Raw genomic sequence first — 15,398 nt, 5'->3', positions numbered from 1 at the left:
CGTGGACAGGATGCTGGGCTCGATGGACCCTTGGTCTTTTCCCAGTGTGGCATTACTTATGTACTCCCTCCGGAGAAAACAGAGCCTTTTCGCCAGGTGGTCAGGCAGCAGAAGGCATGTTGCAAGTTCCTGGCTAGGGGTACGTTCGACACTTTTGATGTAGTATCCAGAATCACTGCTCAAGGTATAGTGATGCGTAGACTCTCATGGCTGCGTCTCTCTGACCTGGATCATTCTGTCCAGCAGCGGATGGTGGATGTTCCTTGCCAGGGGGACAATCTTTTTGGAGAATAAGTAGAGGATCTAGTTGATGCTATGGATTCTCTCTCCCACCGGGCGCCTTCTGCTACTGCCTCCTCATCTAGGAGGTTTTTTGGAGGGAGGGAGGAGTGCCCCCAATACCTATTCTAGGCGTAGGTACACTCCTGCTTCTTGGCAGCCTGCCGAGGCTCAACCTCAGTGCACTCATTCTCATTAACAGCGTGCGACTAAGGCCCATTATGCTCCCCAGCAAAAGCAAGCGACGGGCTTTTGACTGGCTCCAGTTCAGGACAACTTACCAGTAGGGGGGGGGGGGGGGGGGGGGGGGGGGAGGTTGATGTTTTTGTCACCAAAGGTGGCCTCTCTTAACCTCCAACTGGTGGGTTCCTCAAATAGTCTGGTTAGGATACACTCTCAATCTGGAATCCAAACCTCCAAACTGCCCACCGGGAGCTCAATCACAGTTCCCAGCACAAGCAGGTACTTGCAGAGGAACTGTCCGCCCTTTTAAAGGCCAGTGTGGTCGAACCCGTTCCACCAGGGGAAGAAGGGCTGGGATTCTATTCCAGGTACTTCCTTGTGCAAAAGAAAACACAGGTGGGATGTGTCCAATCCTAGACCTAAGGGGCCTGAACAAATTTCTATTTTGAGAAAAGTTCAGGATGGTTTCCCTGGGCACCTTTCTTCCCATGATTCAATAAAACGATTGGCTATGCTCTCTGGACTTGAAGGATGCCTATACACATCTTGATACTCCCTGCTCACAGGAAGTATCTTCGATTTCAGCTGGGAACTCAGCAAGTTCAGTACTGTGTGCTGCGTTTTGGTCTGGCATCTGGACCCAGAGTATTCACAAAGTGCCTAGCGGTAGTCGCAGCATCACTACGCAGACTGGGAGTGTGTGTTCCCTTATCTCGACGATTGGCTGGTGAAGAGCACCTCAAAGGCAGGTGCTCAGCAGTCCATGCGAATGACTATTCAGGTGCTAGAACTACTGGGGTTTGTGATCAATTACCCCAAGTCCCATCTCACTCCAGTCCAAAAGTTGGAATTCATTGGAGCCCTGTTGAACACAAAGACAGTCCACGCTTATCTTCCCGAGGCAAAAGTAGACAACCTCCTGTCCCTGGTTTTCATAGCTCGAGCGTCTCAACAGGTCACGGCTTGGCAGATGTTGAGGCTTCTGGGCCACATGGCCTCCACGGCACTCCAACACATGAGATCGGCTCAACGGACCCTAGCTTCCCAGTGGTACCAAGCTGCGGGGAGTCTAGAGGATGTAATCCAATTGTCCACGACTTTCAGAATTCTCTGCAGTGGTGGACAATTCGATCCAATTTGACCTTCGGACGTCCATTCCAAATTCCTCAGCCACAAAAAGTGCTGACTACGGATGCATCCCTCCTGGGGTGGGGAGCTCATGTAGATGGGCTTCACACTCAAGGAGCCTGGTCATTTAAGGAAAAAGATCTTCAGATCAATCTCCTGGAATTACGAGCGATCTGGAACACTCTAAAGGCTTTCAGAGACCGGCTGTCCAACCAAGTCATATTGATTCAGACAGACAATCAAGTTGCCATGTATTACACCAACAAGTGTGTGTGTGTGAGGGGGGGGGGGGGGGGGGGGGGAACTGGCTCTTGTCCTCTGTGCCAGGAAGCCATCCAGAAGTGGCTGTGGGCACGCTGTCATGGAATGTTTCTACAAGCCACTTATCTAGCTGGTGTAAACAACAGTCTGGCCGACAGGTTGAGCAGGAAAATGCAACCGCACGAGTGATCACTGAACATGGGCGTTGTCCGCAAGATCTTCGAGTGTGGGGCACCCCTTCTGTGGATCTTTTCGCCACTCAGATCAATCACAAGGTTCCTCAGTTCTGTTCCAGGCTTCAGGCCCACGACAGACTAGCGTCAGATGCCTTTCTCCTACATTGGGGGACAGGCCTTCTGTATGCGTATCCTCTCATACCTCTTGTAGGGAAGACTGCTGAAACTCAAGCAAGACGGCGGAACCATGATTCTGATTGCTCCCTTCTGGCCGCATCAGATTTGGTTCCCTCTTCTTCTGAAGCTGTCCTCCGAGGAACCGTGAAGATTGGAGTGTTTTCCAACCCTCATCACCCAGAACGAGGGGTCGCGTCTGCATCCCAACCTCCAGTCTCTGGCTCTCACGGCCTGGATGTTGAGAGCTTAGAATTTGTCTCCTTGGGTCTTTCAGAGGGTGTCTCCTGAGTCTTGCTTGCTTCCAGGAATGATTCCATGAAGAGGTGTTACTCTTTCAAATGGAGGTTAGTCGTCTGGCGTGACGGCAAGGCCCTAGATCCCATTTCTTGTCCTACACAGACCCTGCTTGAATACCTTCTACATTTATCAGAATCTGGTCTCAAGACCAACTCCATAAGGGTTCATGTTAGTGCGATTAGTGCTTATCAGCGAGTAGAGGGTAAGCCTCTCTCATGAGGCTTTTGTCAAGCCCCCGGTCAAACCTAAACCAGTGTCATGGGATCTCAACATCGTTCTCACCCAGCCGATGAAAGCTCCTTTTGAGCCACTGAATTCCTGCCATCTGAAGTACTTGACCTGGAAGGTCATTTTCTTGGTGGCTGTTACTTCAGCTCGTAGAGTCAGTGAGCTTCAGGCCTTGGTAGTGCATGCACCTTAAATCAAGTTTCATCACAACAGAGTAGTCCTCCGCACGCACCCTGTTCTTGCCGAAGGTGGTGTCGGAGTTCCATCTGAACCTTCGTCTTGCTAACATTTTTTCCCCATCCTCATACCCGCCCTGGCGAAAGCAGTTTACATACCTTGGACTATAAGAGAGCATTGGCCTTTTATGTGGAGCGGACAAAGACCTTCAGACAGTCTGCTCAGTTGTTTCTTTTAATCCCAACAGGAGAGGAGTCACCATCGGTAAACGCACAATCTCCAATTAGCTAGCAGATTGCATTTACTTCACTTATGCCCAAGCTGGGCTGACTCTAGAGGGTCATGTCACTGCTCAATGTTAGAGCCATGGCTGCGTCAGTGGCTCACTTAGTCAGCTTCCATTGAGATTTGCAAGGCTGCAACATGGTCACAGTCCACACATTCACAACTCACTACTGCCTTCAGCAGGATAACCGACGTGAGTGTCGGTTTGGGTAGTCAGTGCTTCAGAATCTGTTCGGGGTTTAGAATCCAACTCCACCCCAGACCCATTTTTGTTCTGTTCCAGGCTGCACTCTTAGTTTATGGTTTCAGGTCAATCTATGTTATGTCCTCACCGTTGCGAGGCCCAATTGACCAATGTTCATTGTTTTTTAGTGAGCCTGGGTGTTAGGGATACCCCACATGTGAGGACAAGCAGCCTGCTTGTCCTCGGAGAAAGCGAAGATACTTACCTGTAGCAGGTATTCTCCAAGGACAGCAGGTTGATTGTTCTCACAAACCCGCCCACCTCCCCTTTGAGTTATTTCTCTTATGCTCTTTGATTTAACTGAAGAGAAGTGCTCATGCGATGGGCGGGAAATCTGTGCGCTCAAGAGTAGTGCGAGCTGCACTTGCGCCAGAAAACTCTGGCAAAACTTAATATTTTGCTTGCAAAATGCCAATTCCTGGGCCGATGCAGACGTCAACCCATCGACCCACATGTAAGAACAATCAGTCTGCTGTCCTTGGAGAATACCTGCTACAGGTAAGTATCTTCGCTTTATTGAAGAATAAGCTGTATAACAAATTTTAAGTTATAAACTTGGCAATGTGTAAATAGGGTTTTGCTTCACTGATGAAGTATTCTCATCAGCAGAAACCTGGGGGTGGATTATACAAGAAATCAAATCCCCGATAACTCAGCACCTACCTGTCTCATTTTAGCATGTATATAGAAGCAGGAATAGCCCAACTGGGAGATTTTCTTAGCAAGGAGTTCCACCCTCTGAGAGGAGTTGCAGAAAATTATTGACTGGTTAATCTGGAGCTGGGTATTAGAGAGGAGGGAAAAAAAAAAAAAAGTCAAATGACAGCACATATGGGAAGTAAACCTGCTGCACAGCACAAAAGCTACACAAAGTCTTTTAAACATTAGAATTTTCCAAGCTGGACCAGTGGCTCAAATGGCAAGCCTTGTGCACTACATGCTAGGTCCCTGGTTTTGTCAGGGCTCCTGCTCCCTTGGTAAGCCAGGTTTAAGGATGCTACAAAGCCAACATTTACAGCTACCATATTGGGTCAGACCAAAGATCCATTAAGCCTTGTCTCCTGGTCAATTCAGGTCACAAGTATTTGGCAGATAACAAGTAATAGTATATGAACTTTTCAAGAAAAAAAAATCCCTGGGTGGCTCATACCACCACATTCCAGCATGCCTCTGACTGAGCTGGAAAAGAATGAACAGCAAGAAAGAACAGCTAAGTTGCAAACCACTTCTTACCCGGGAGAAAAGTGTATTGAGGCAGTGCACTTTCTGGCGCTCAGTAACATAAGCATAATACTGAGTTACTCCTTTCAACGTCAGTTCCTCCATCAGGTTAATCTCATAGGGTTTCTGCAAATGTGAATTCTACAAACAAAAATATATCATTGCACCCAATTTGAAAAAGAAAAGAAAAAGTTCTAAAATTACCTTTACCCAAGTCAATGTGCGAAAATCTAGGTCTTCTGATGTATAAATGCTTAAGCTTTAAGATTATCTGCTCAAGGATAATCAAAAATTAATGGTCTTACTGACAACAGGATCTGCGAGTAATTATCTAATAATGAATAGGGGAAAGTTGGGCTATGTCATGTATTTGCATTATTTCAGCTTTGCATCTATTCATAGCCTAAACACTTAGAAGAAAAATTAGACCATGTCCATATTTACAGATTAAAGCCAATTCGGGCATGGCTTGTTCTTTTTAGCAAAAGGGATACTCACAACTTAGATAGCCGAAGTTTCCCATTACAACAAAGTGGACTTGGCCCACTTTTGTTCAAGAGTTTTGTTTTATAACATAACACATTTACATTCTGCCAAATCAACAATTCTCAACAGATCAGTTATTACATACATAATCATTAAAGCAAACAAACATTTAAAATAATAAAAATATATAAAAATTCCTAATAGTGTCAAATATTCCCTGCTGACTTTCACAGTACCATATTAGGCCCCACTAAATGCCTGATAAAATAAAGTTTTCAATTCCTTTTTAACAATTCCAAATTCTGGATCTCTCTCAAGATAAGTGGCATGGAGTTCCATAATTTAGGGCCTACTATTTGCTGAGCTCAAGCTTCTAGAGAGCAGCAATAATTTCAGAAACATTGTTCGTCAAAATTTCAAATGTGAACAGGATTTTAAATTTTATCCTGTATTCAATAAGAAGCCAGTGAAGATGCTTCAAAACTGGACTAATGACTAACACGAGGGTATTTCACTGAAACTCTAGCAACAGCATTCGAGTTAATTGTAGCACAAAGTTAAGATTTTTCGGCAACCTAATCAAAACACTATTACAATAATCAGGCTCAAGAAATCCTTCAATTATCTCAATCTTATTTAGAAAAAAGATCTTTCACTGAAATTCCATGTGCAAAAAATCATTAAAGGAGTCTAATCACTCCTAAATTTCAAATGTTCTCAACAATTAAAGTTTTGTCATTACCATATGCAAAAAATGGATGTATCACCACATTATATATTTTTCCCTCTGTGCAAAAGGTGAAAATCTTTGTCCATTTAAGTATTCTTAGCAGCCTAGACCAATTTAAGAATAATTTAAAAATTATGTACCTAAAGATTTCAGATCAAACAGCTTTTTCAAATGTGTTAACTGAGCAAATATAATCACAAAGCACAGACACTGAGGTGGTTGTCAAAATATTTCAACAGCCTTCATCTTGGAGGTTTATATTTTCATTCTGAATTATGAAATATACTGAATGTATGTCAATACCCATCCCTCCACCACCAGGTGGGCAGAGCACCACACATCTTCAATAAGAGAAATAGACATTACTTTCTGGTGGGATGGCCCAAGATTTTTTTTTTTAAAATAGAGATTATATAACAGCAGAATTTTGAATAAATTAATTTAGTGCAAAGGAAAGGCGTGTCATAATATTGTCACTTGAGTGACCTAAGTTCCCTAGGGAGAAAAACAACAAGTTTGGAAGCAGAATACTCAGGGGCCGGAGGAGGGAGAATATAGTTTAAGCACATGTGAAGCCCGATGACTGCTATGTGGGAGGAGAACATGAACCACAGATAAATGTAGTATACAGGAGCGGTGCCTCCAGCTGCCAATTTTTCCAAACTCATTTTCTGTGACATCTGAATTGTCTTGGCTCAAGCCAGGGAGTAGCTGCCATGTTCCTGGGGGAGAGGGCAGTGACAGTTGCCCTCAAACTATCCTTTCACACATGTACCTCCTTTTCCTTGCACTTGTATGCATGTCTTGTACTTGTAGATACATGTTCAAATGCTATTCTGCATCTAATCTGAAATAGTATAGATAAGCAAAGCAACCTACACAATCAAAACATGAATGAGAATTACGCCAAGAAATAAATTCAACGTGCACTTACCATGAACTTCTGTACACTAAGAGGAAAAGTGGCAGAATAGAGTAGAATCTGTCTGTTTTTAGGTAGTGTCAGAATAATGTCCTCCATTATCTGCACAAAATCTTGAGACAGCAATTTATCTGCCTGCAATAGAAGAAAACAGTATTAATTCCAGACCCTTTGGAAAGGGATTGAGTGATAAGACAAAAAATGTAAATGCAAAAAAAAAAAAAAAACACACACACCCAACACCAAAACAACAAAACCCACAAAAAAACCCAACCCCACCTCAAAAAGTATACACACTCCTCAAGTAAAATTCCTATTTAAAAAGGCAAGGGGTTGGGGAAAGGCAGCTACCAAAGACTAAGTACACACTAGATCACTACATCAGAACCCTGCATCTCTGCTGGATACAAGGAGAAAAGTGACCTGCATGTCACACATTGGATGGACTTGCATACAAAATCATGACACCAGACATGAATGAATTGTACTGCCTGCTCCAAATTACAACAAAACTATCTAGCTTACGCGCCATAGAAAACTGACAGTTAAATTGATTTGGATTTTGCCTCAAACACAAAAGCTTTTATTTCTAATCTAATCTCTCAGCATTTATCAACTGCTTACTCCCTACAAAGGTTCAATGGCTCAGCCATTACTGTTAATAAACATTTTTTAAACAAATGGGTTTTTAATTAATTTCCAAAAAGAGATTAAGCACAAATTGAGTTTCAGAACATTATGCAGATTATCCCAAAGTTGCACAGCCTGGAAAATAAAGGATGTTTCCAATCTCCCTTATATCGGATGCTCTTGAAAAGAGGAAAGAGGCTGACCAAAACTGGTGTTTTTGTTCCAGTCAAAACCAAATCCATGGCCGAAATCTGTCTCTTGGTTTTGGCAGGAACTAAACTGTGCACCCCCCCCCCCCCAGATAGGAAATCTGTCCCCCCCCCCCCCCCCCCCGAAGCTACCCATTATCACCCTCCCCATCCCCCAGGCCTACCTTCTAAAAAGCCCGGCCTACCTTCTAAAAAGCCCTGGTGGTCCAGTGGCCTCTTTGGGGCAGGAGTTGCTTTTGCCCTCTCTGGCTGCGTTGTCAAAATGGCAGCTGCAACTTCCTGTGGCAGCTTCACGAGACTGCCATGGGAAGTCGCAGCTGCTATTTTGGAATTGGGAAACCTACCGCAGAAGTCTCAAAAGGCTGTCACAGGAAATTGTGAACACCATGTTGACAAATCAGCGGGGACTCCTGTCCCAAAGAGGCCATTAGATCACCAGAGCTTTTAGAAGTAAGGTCTTTTTTGGGGGGAGGGGGGAAGATGGGCATGGGCTTAAGGTGGGGCTATGCCTTCAGTTTCCACTGAAAATTCATAGGCATTTTAAGTCAAAACCCAAAAACAAAATTTGGTTGGCCTCTTAAGTTAAGTATTTGATGATCGAGTATTAAATTACGTTGTGTAGGCTGAGGGACAAGATTAAACAGAGTCAAATAACCTGGAACAGCACCATGCAAAATCTTATAAATACAAAAAGACTTGCTCTAGCTGAGCTTGAACTGGAAGCCAATGAAATTCCTTTAACAAAGGTGTTGAATGATCAAACTATAATGCCTAAAATAAGCAAGCAACTGCATTTTGCAGTAAATGGATTCCTCTTTCTAGTTCTACAAAGATACCAAGATAATACAATGTAATAGTCCAATTAAGACAATATTAATCCCTGCACAACAGAGCAAAGTGCTTTTCTGAAAAAATAAGGTCAAACAGTTCTAATTTTTAATCTAAAGACCTTCCTGTTAAGATAGTTTACTTGATTTTCCAACAAGGAAGAATCCAGAATTACATCCAAAAAAACTTTAGTAAAAAGGTCTACTGGTAGTTGGTCAGCTGAATTTAATGGCACCGCAGCTGGTAGTGAGTCAAGAGTTTACTTAACCAAAATTAATTTAATTTGGCATTTATAACCCGCTTTACTGACAAGTTCTAAGCGGTTACATTTAACAATGTTATCAAAAGATTAGCTACATTAATTAGTAATAACTTACAATGGAACTGAGCATAATTGTTTTTGTAAGATCACTAACCGTTGAGCCCGTTAAAACGGGCTGGTGGGTCGCCGCCCCCGCCACCCGGCCCGTCTCTTCGCTATTCAACTTACATCTCTGCAGCAGGCAGAGATCAGCTGAGCTCCCGTCGGCCTTCCTTCTCTGCCTGTGTCCCGCCCTCGGGTGACGTAACGTCAGCGAGGGCGGGACACAGGCTGGGAAGGAATGCCAACGGCAGCTCAGCTGATCTGCCTGCTGTGGAGATGTAAGTTGAATAGCAAAGAGACGGCTGGGTGGAGGGGTGGCGGCAGCGGCGACTCCGGGGGGGGGGGGGGGTAGCGGTGGCGACCTCGGCGGTTCCCTCCCCTTCGCGCAGTTTCCCTCTCTGTCCAGCCCCCCCCCCCCCCCCCCCCATCATCACATATTGACGCGGGGGCGGGACAGACAGGGAAGTCTCTATTGCGCATTTGCAAGTGAGTACGGTCACTCGCCGTTTATGTTTGATATTTAATAACCATTCCTAAAAAAATTACCAGACAGATGTGTGGATCAGAAAAGGTTAAGCAGGTGTTTACGTCACATCACTCTGTTTTCTTCAAAACAAGAAGCGAGAAAGTATGCAGAGCATGCCCATGGAATACTTGTCAACCACTCCACGTGTTTATCCATTTTGTATGTTCATCTGTTGGTGGATTTGTGGGTGCCTGTATTTCTCAATGGACAAGCAAGATCACAACAGCAACATATGGGTGAAGCCACCTGATGAAGCCTGATGATCCTATGTCCCAGAGATTAGAAAGCAAAGTTGCTTACTGTAACCAGGGTTCCCCAGGCAGCAGGGGAATACAGCCATACTAGTTGGCAACATTACCGATGGAGCCAACGTGCCGGAGCTGTAGCTTAAATTTCTAACATGTGAAAGCAACCTTAATTCTTTCTAGGATTATTGTGATACTGTTTTTTTTTTTTTGCACCAAAACATTGCATAGTTTGAAAATACAGACTACAGTGACAAGATTTATTTTCTGAATCGATCTGATTCAGTTATACCATATTTGCTTGATATGCACTGGATGCCAGTGGAGCCGAGGGTGTAGTTTAAACTTGGGATTCTTGTTTTTAGGATTGCATGGTGAGGCCCCTATCTTGTAAAAATAGTTAATATTTCCACTGGTTATAAATCTGTTCATTTTTAATGTCAGATTTAAGGGACTGTCTACTTTTATTTCTTATAAGGCAGTATTATTTTGGGACTTCTTACCATTAGAACTTAGATTGATAGGAAATTACTGACATTTCAATATACAGAAAGTGGTTCTTGATCTTATTACTGTAGTTATTAAATGAGTGATATGTAATATTTGAACATGTAGCTCACTAATATGTAACCCGCTTGGAACTATTCATGGTATTAATGGGATGTCTATTATAAATGTAATTGAAGGGATTGTCTATTTTATACCCCATATTCTGGTGCAGTTAAACAGCAACATATGTTTAGCTAAAACTGTTTTGCATACCCACTAAAACTTCATACAGTAGCTGTCCCTTCAACAAGCTCCTAGCTCTGACTCTAGCATTTAACAAGGTTTTCATTTGTTAACCAAAAAAAAAAAAAATCCAACAAGTTCAACCTGATGTTAGATAGCAACTTTCAAAATATGTGTTCTAGTGCATAAAATAATTCACGGTGATGCCCCGACTTACACGTTAGACTTATTGACCTACCACCCAGGAATGCTACAAGATCAGCACGCACATTCTTAAATCTTCATTTCCCCAGCTGTAAAGGTCTAAAATATAAAATAATGCATGCGTCCAGCTTTTCATACTTGAGTTCGCAAACGTAGAACACTTTACCTCTTGACCTGAAAATTATTCAAAACCTAATTAACTTCCGTAAAGCTCTGAAGACACAACCCTTTAACATGACATACCATAATGATTCATAATTGGACTGTAATTCTCCACCATATACTTAGATTATTGTCTCCCTATATAGTATTGCCTAATTTATTATGTATTCCATGTTCAATATGTAATACCAGTTGCATGGTCTTCTCTTTTGTACCTAATTGTTCATTATATCATCCATGTTTCTATATATATATATATTACCAATTGTAATATACCAATTGTTCATTACATCATTTATGTTTCTGTATATATTACCAATTGTATTTGTACTCTGAAATGGCATATGTCATGACGGAAATTGTAAGCCACATTGAGCCAAATAGGTGGGAAAATGTGGGATACAAATGCAACAAATCTTATCCAAAGCTAAGTGTCTTGATTGCTCCCTCACTGAACTATTTTCTCCCTCACTGAACTATTTTCTCCCATTACTTTAGGTACTCTGTTTCTACCTATATTGTAAGACTATTTTTGGCCAGTGACTTGTATGTGTCTAATTCCGCTGCCAGAGCATTCTATAACATCTTAATGCTTAAGAGTAGTGGGCTGAGAACCAGGGAATCCAGAGATCAGAGCCCACTAATGCTTCTTGCGATCTTGGGCAAGTTCCTTAATTCTCCCTTGTCAGGTACAAACTTTGTAAAAGTTCTGGGGAGAGGGAAATACCTACAGAACTTGAATGCAACTTTACCTTGGAAGTACTACTAAATATGCTTGAGCTAAATAAAAAATTAATCTTAATGAGGGTGTATTAGAGACCCATGTTACTTAACTGCAAGCATTTTGCTGTGTGTTTTCATGAATTAGCTTCATGGCCACCTTGCAGACAGCCCATGCCTGGGGAATGACTTATTTTGGGACCAAGTTAAGGATGCAGTGCCTCAAATGAGAGAACTGCTCCACCATTTGCAAACTCTCATGTAAACTACAGAACAAGCTATCATAATATAAATGCTTTCAGCCTTATTATAAGCATGAGTTCTTCCAACAATTCTACTTTCACCCGACTGACCTAACAGTGTTTGACAACAGAAATACTCCAGAAACTGTGTGCCCACTATCACAAGCGGACCTCTGCAGCTAGTAAGGTGCTGGCCAAATCTTTCCCTTGGCCATTTGATGCCATTTCTCTAGTGGACTGCCTCCTTCACTTCTGTGATCCGGGGAGAGTAAACACTATAGACCAGTGGGCCATCTTCTATTGTATCTTCCTTACCACGTCCATCTCCTACAGGAGGAACTTCAGGTGCTTCTTCACAGCAAGGTAAGGCAGTCAGAGGTACCTCAGGACCAAAGGGAATAGGATTTCAACTCAAACTTCTTCCTCATTCCCAAGAAATCCAGGGGTCTTGGATCCATCTTGAACCTTAGAGCTCAACCTTCTTTTAAAAACTAAGTTCAGCATGCACTCCCTGGCCACTATCCTCCTGCTTGTAGATCAAAACTCATGGCTGGCATAATTAGATCTGAAGAAAGTCTATGCCCGCATCCCCATCCACTCCCAATACTAGAGATACCTTCGCTTCACATTGTCAACAACACTTCCTGTACAGAGTCCTACCCTTCGGTCTCTCCTTGGCATCCAGGGGTGTTTATATTTTACTATGGTGGTGGCCCACCTTCACTCCCAATGACACCTCCTGTATCCCTATACTGACTGGCTAATCGATGCAAGAACCAAAGCCCTAGTAATGCAGTCCATCTGTTACACCATAGACCACCTCACGCTCTGGAATTCTGGTCAACTTCAAAAAGTCTGTCTTCGTCCCTCAATAGTAGCTGACCATCATGGTGCTACTAATGTCCTCCACCATGGCCTTTTCTCCCACAGGATCAGGCCAATTCTCTCTCGTCTTGCTCTGTGCCGTCTTCACGTATCAGCCAGAACTGTCTTGAAACTACTCAGCCACACAGCTACATTAGTCTACGTTATCCCTAATGCCAGATTTAATATGTACACCTTCCAGTAGCACCTCAAGAGACGTTGGAAGACACACTCCCCATTGCTCATAAACAAAATCCTGCTGCCTCTGTCAAGTCTGCAATCAGTGGTGTTGCCCCTTAGTTTAGCCACCAGGCAATCCCCCACCCCCGTTCCATTCATGTTTATAATGGATGCCTCTCCAGCTTCACAGCACATCTCCAAGACCTAGGACCAGTGGTCCACCCAAGAGGCAACCATCCTATGTAGATTCCCACTATTCCAAAACCTGTGGGGATCATTGTGTACATCAACTTGCAGGTGGAGGTAGAGAAATGAAAACTGAGCTAAGATATCTCTTGGCATCCAGTTCAGCTCCTCAGTATTCTATTTTTTAAAATCTCCAGCAGGTGGATGGATACACTTTTTTCAGCCTCTGGTTCTAGTTTCAGCCTCTAGGGCTCTTCAGCTTGGAGAAAAGATGGCTGAAGGGAGATATGATAGAGTACTATAAAATAATGAGTGCAGTGGAGTGGAACGGGTAGACGTGAATCATTTGTTTACTCTTTCCAAAAATACTAGGACTAGGGGGCAGAATGTGATGAAGCTACAAAGTAGTAAATTTAAAATGAATCTAAGAAAAAGTTTCTTCACTCAACATATAATGAAACTCGAATTCGTTGCCATAGAACGTGGTAAAGGCAGTTAGCTTAGCATTGTTTAAAAAAGGTTTGGACGGCTTCCTAAAGGAAAAGTCCTTAGATCATTATTAAAATGACTTGGGGAAAATCCACTGCTTATTTCTGGGATAAGCAGCATAGAATGTTGATATGAGATCGCATATTATCAAGCTCTACATCAAGTACCCTTTTTGACTTATCAAAATGAAAACAATCTGTCCCAATTTTCTATTATAGCAAAACATTTCATAATGCCAGTGCTTAAAGTAACCCCTCCTGACACATCTTGTAGCGAACAACCATGTCAGGGTATTTGATCAAAAACATTTAGATTCTTGTGAGCAGTAAATCCATATGAGCTGCCTAAAAATGGCTTTACTGCTCACAAGAATCATTATTTATCAACCACCCTGACCCTGATGCAGTTATTTGAATCATGATATATCAGAAGGCGTTACTTTAATAGTGTTCCTAAAAGCCAAGTGCTTTTTTAAAATTATGTTTGAAGAAATGATTGCATATTTATTCAAGAGTTAAATCTAAAACGCTTATTTAGGACCAATTTTGGCTAACAAAAGAGTTGGTGTAGCCCACCTAAGGATCCACTATTTTCATAAATATAATTGAAGGTTTGATATAACAAATGATTCTACATGAGCAAGAAGTGGTTATGATTTTGAAAATGATAATAGACCAGAAACTTTGAATAATAAAATTATTATAGATTAATATCGAGATTATTGTTTTTCCCAGAGTTCCGGGTACGACTCCTAAAGTTTTCTTCAGAAATATTTCCTCAATTATTACTTTAAAAGGAGTGAAGCCTGTGAAAACTGGGATTACTTTAATCAGTGGGATTTGAATTAGAGACTTAAGTATATGTATTGTTAAATAACTTCTGGTTTTTAAAAGAAAGAATGTAATCAGATGTATTATTTCTAATATTGGACAATAAGTATGTTTTCAATTAAATGATTTGACTATACACCGTGTTGGCCGTGAAGAAGCCAACCAGATCAATGCGGAATAATAAATTAGATGAGTAATACCTGGGGATAATCAGGTTAATACCATGTTTTTTTTTCTGTTTACTGTTTAATTGATCTCCTTGTCTTGTTTCACTCTCCCTATTTAATGGTCTAAGGAAGAGAATAGAATTACCTGACTGAAATAGTTCCTATATATTACTTTCTCTGTATTTCTGGCAAGTTGTTTTATCACTTGTAAAAATTTAAATGGTTATAAAACATTTTTTTTTTAAATGTAATTGAAGGGAATGCCAGTTTGTTGTTTTAATTCCAACACATGCTTAATTTATTTGCATTTCAGTAGGAGCTCAAGGTGAATTACATTCAGGTACACTAGGTATTTCCTCTGTCCCAAGAAGGCTTACATTAATTTTGTACCTTAAGCAATGGAGGGTTAAGAGACTTGTCCAAGATCACAAGGAGCAGCAGCATTTGAACCTGGTTTCCCTAGTTGTCAGTTGGGTGCTCTAATCATTAGTGCATTAATTTTCTTTCCTTCAGTCCTCCCAGACAAGTCCAGTCGAGGACAAATGGGTTATGGCCATCAACCAACAGATCTCGGAGACAGAAGAAAAGTAGTTCTTGTGACTTGGCCCTTAAGAGTATCATGCAGAGCCGAAGTTCCTCAGACTATTTTGGTAAACAAATAAGCACCGGCTTAAAAGCAATTTACAGCTAAAATTAGAATACACACTTGCCGCTGAAAAAGCGAACAGCAGAAGCAGAAACTAGCAGAGGCTTCTAACAGTCTACCAAACCCCTACAATCAGAATCAGCACCTTAGTAAGAGGTAGGGTGCAGGGAGATGAGTAAGAGACAATTTTGTTCAGATAAAAACAGGCAGCCGACAAAATCTTTAATGATAATGTAACATTAATAATCTTTAATAACGTAAAGCTGACTGAACAGAAGCATTAAGAAGTCAGCAAAATAGAAAAACACGTTGAAATGCAATCAGGAGCGCGGGAAGCTCAGATCGGAACTGACACTGATGGAGCAAACTCAGCTAAACCC

General features: G+C 42.0%; 1 protein-coding gene across 4 annotated transcripts in view; it reads right to left on the bottom strand.

The window, feature by feature from the left end:
• The window catches only part of DDX6 (DEAD-box helicase 6), a 143,276-nt gene that overhangs the window by 69,891 nt on the left and 57,987 nt on the right, over positions 1–15,398 (bottom strand). For all 4 annotated transcript variants that reach the window (XM_030220455.1, XM_030220454.1, XM_030220456.1 and 1 more), the window contains exons 8-10: positions 6,807–6,929; positions 4,669–4,797; positions 4,099–4,215 (exon numbers count right to left, since the gene is read on the bottom strand). In XM_030220455.1, the coding sequence (XP_030076315.1) occupies positions 4,099–4,215; positions 4,669–4,797; positions 6,807–6,929 (369 nt within the window). The remainder of the gene's footprint in view (positions 1–4,098; positions 4,216–4,668; positions 4,798–6,806; positions 6,930–15,398) is intronic.

The sequence above is a fragment of the Microcaecilia unicolor genome, chromosome 12, assembly GCF_901765095.1.
Source record: "Microcaecilia unicolor chromosome 12, aMicUni1.1, whole genome shotgun sequence".
NCBI lineage: Eukaryota > Metazoa > Chordata > Amphibia > Gymnophiona > Siphonopidae > Microcaecilia > Microcaecilia unicolor.
Note: the sequence above shows the minus strand (reverse complement) of the source record. Positions and strands in the feature narration are given on the sequence as shown.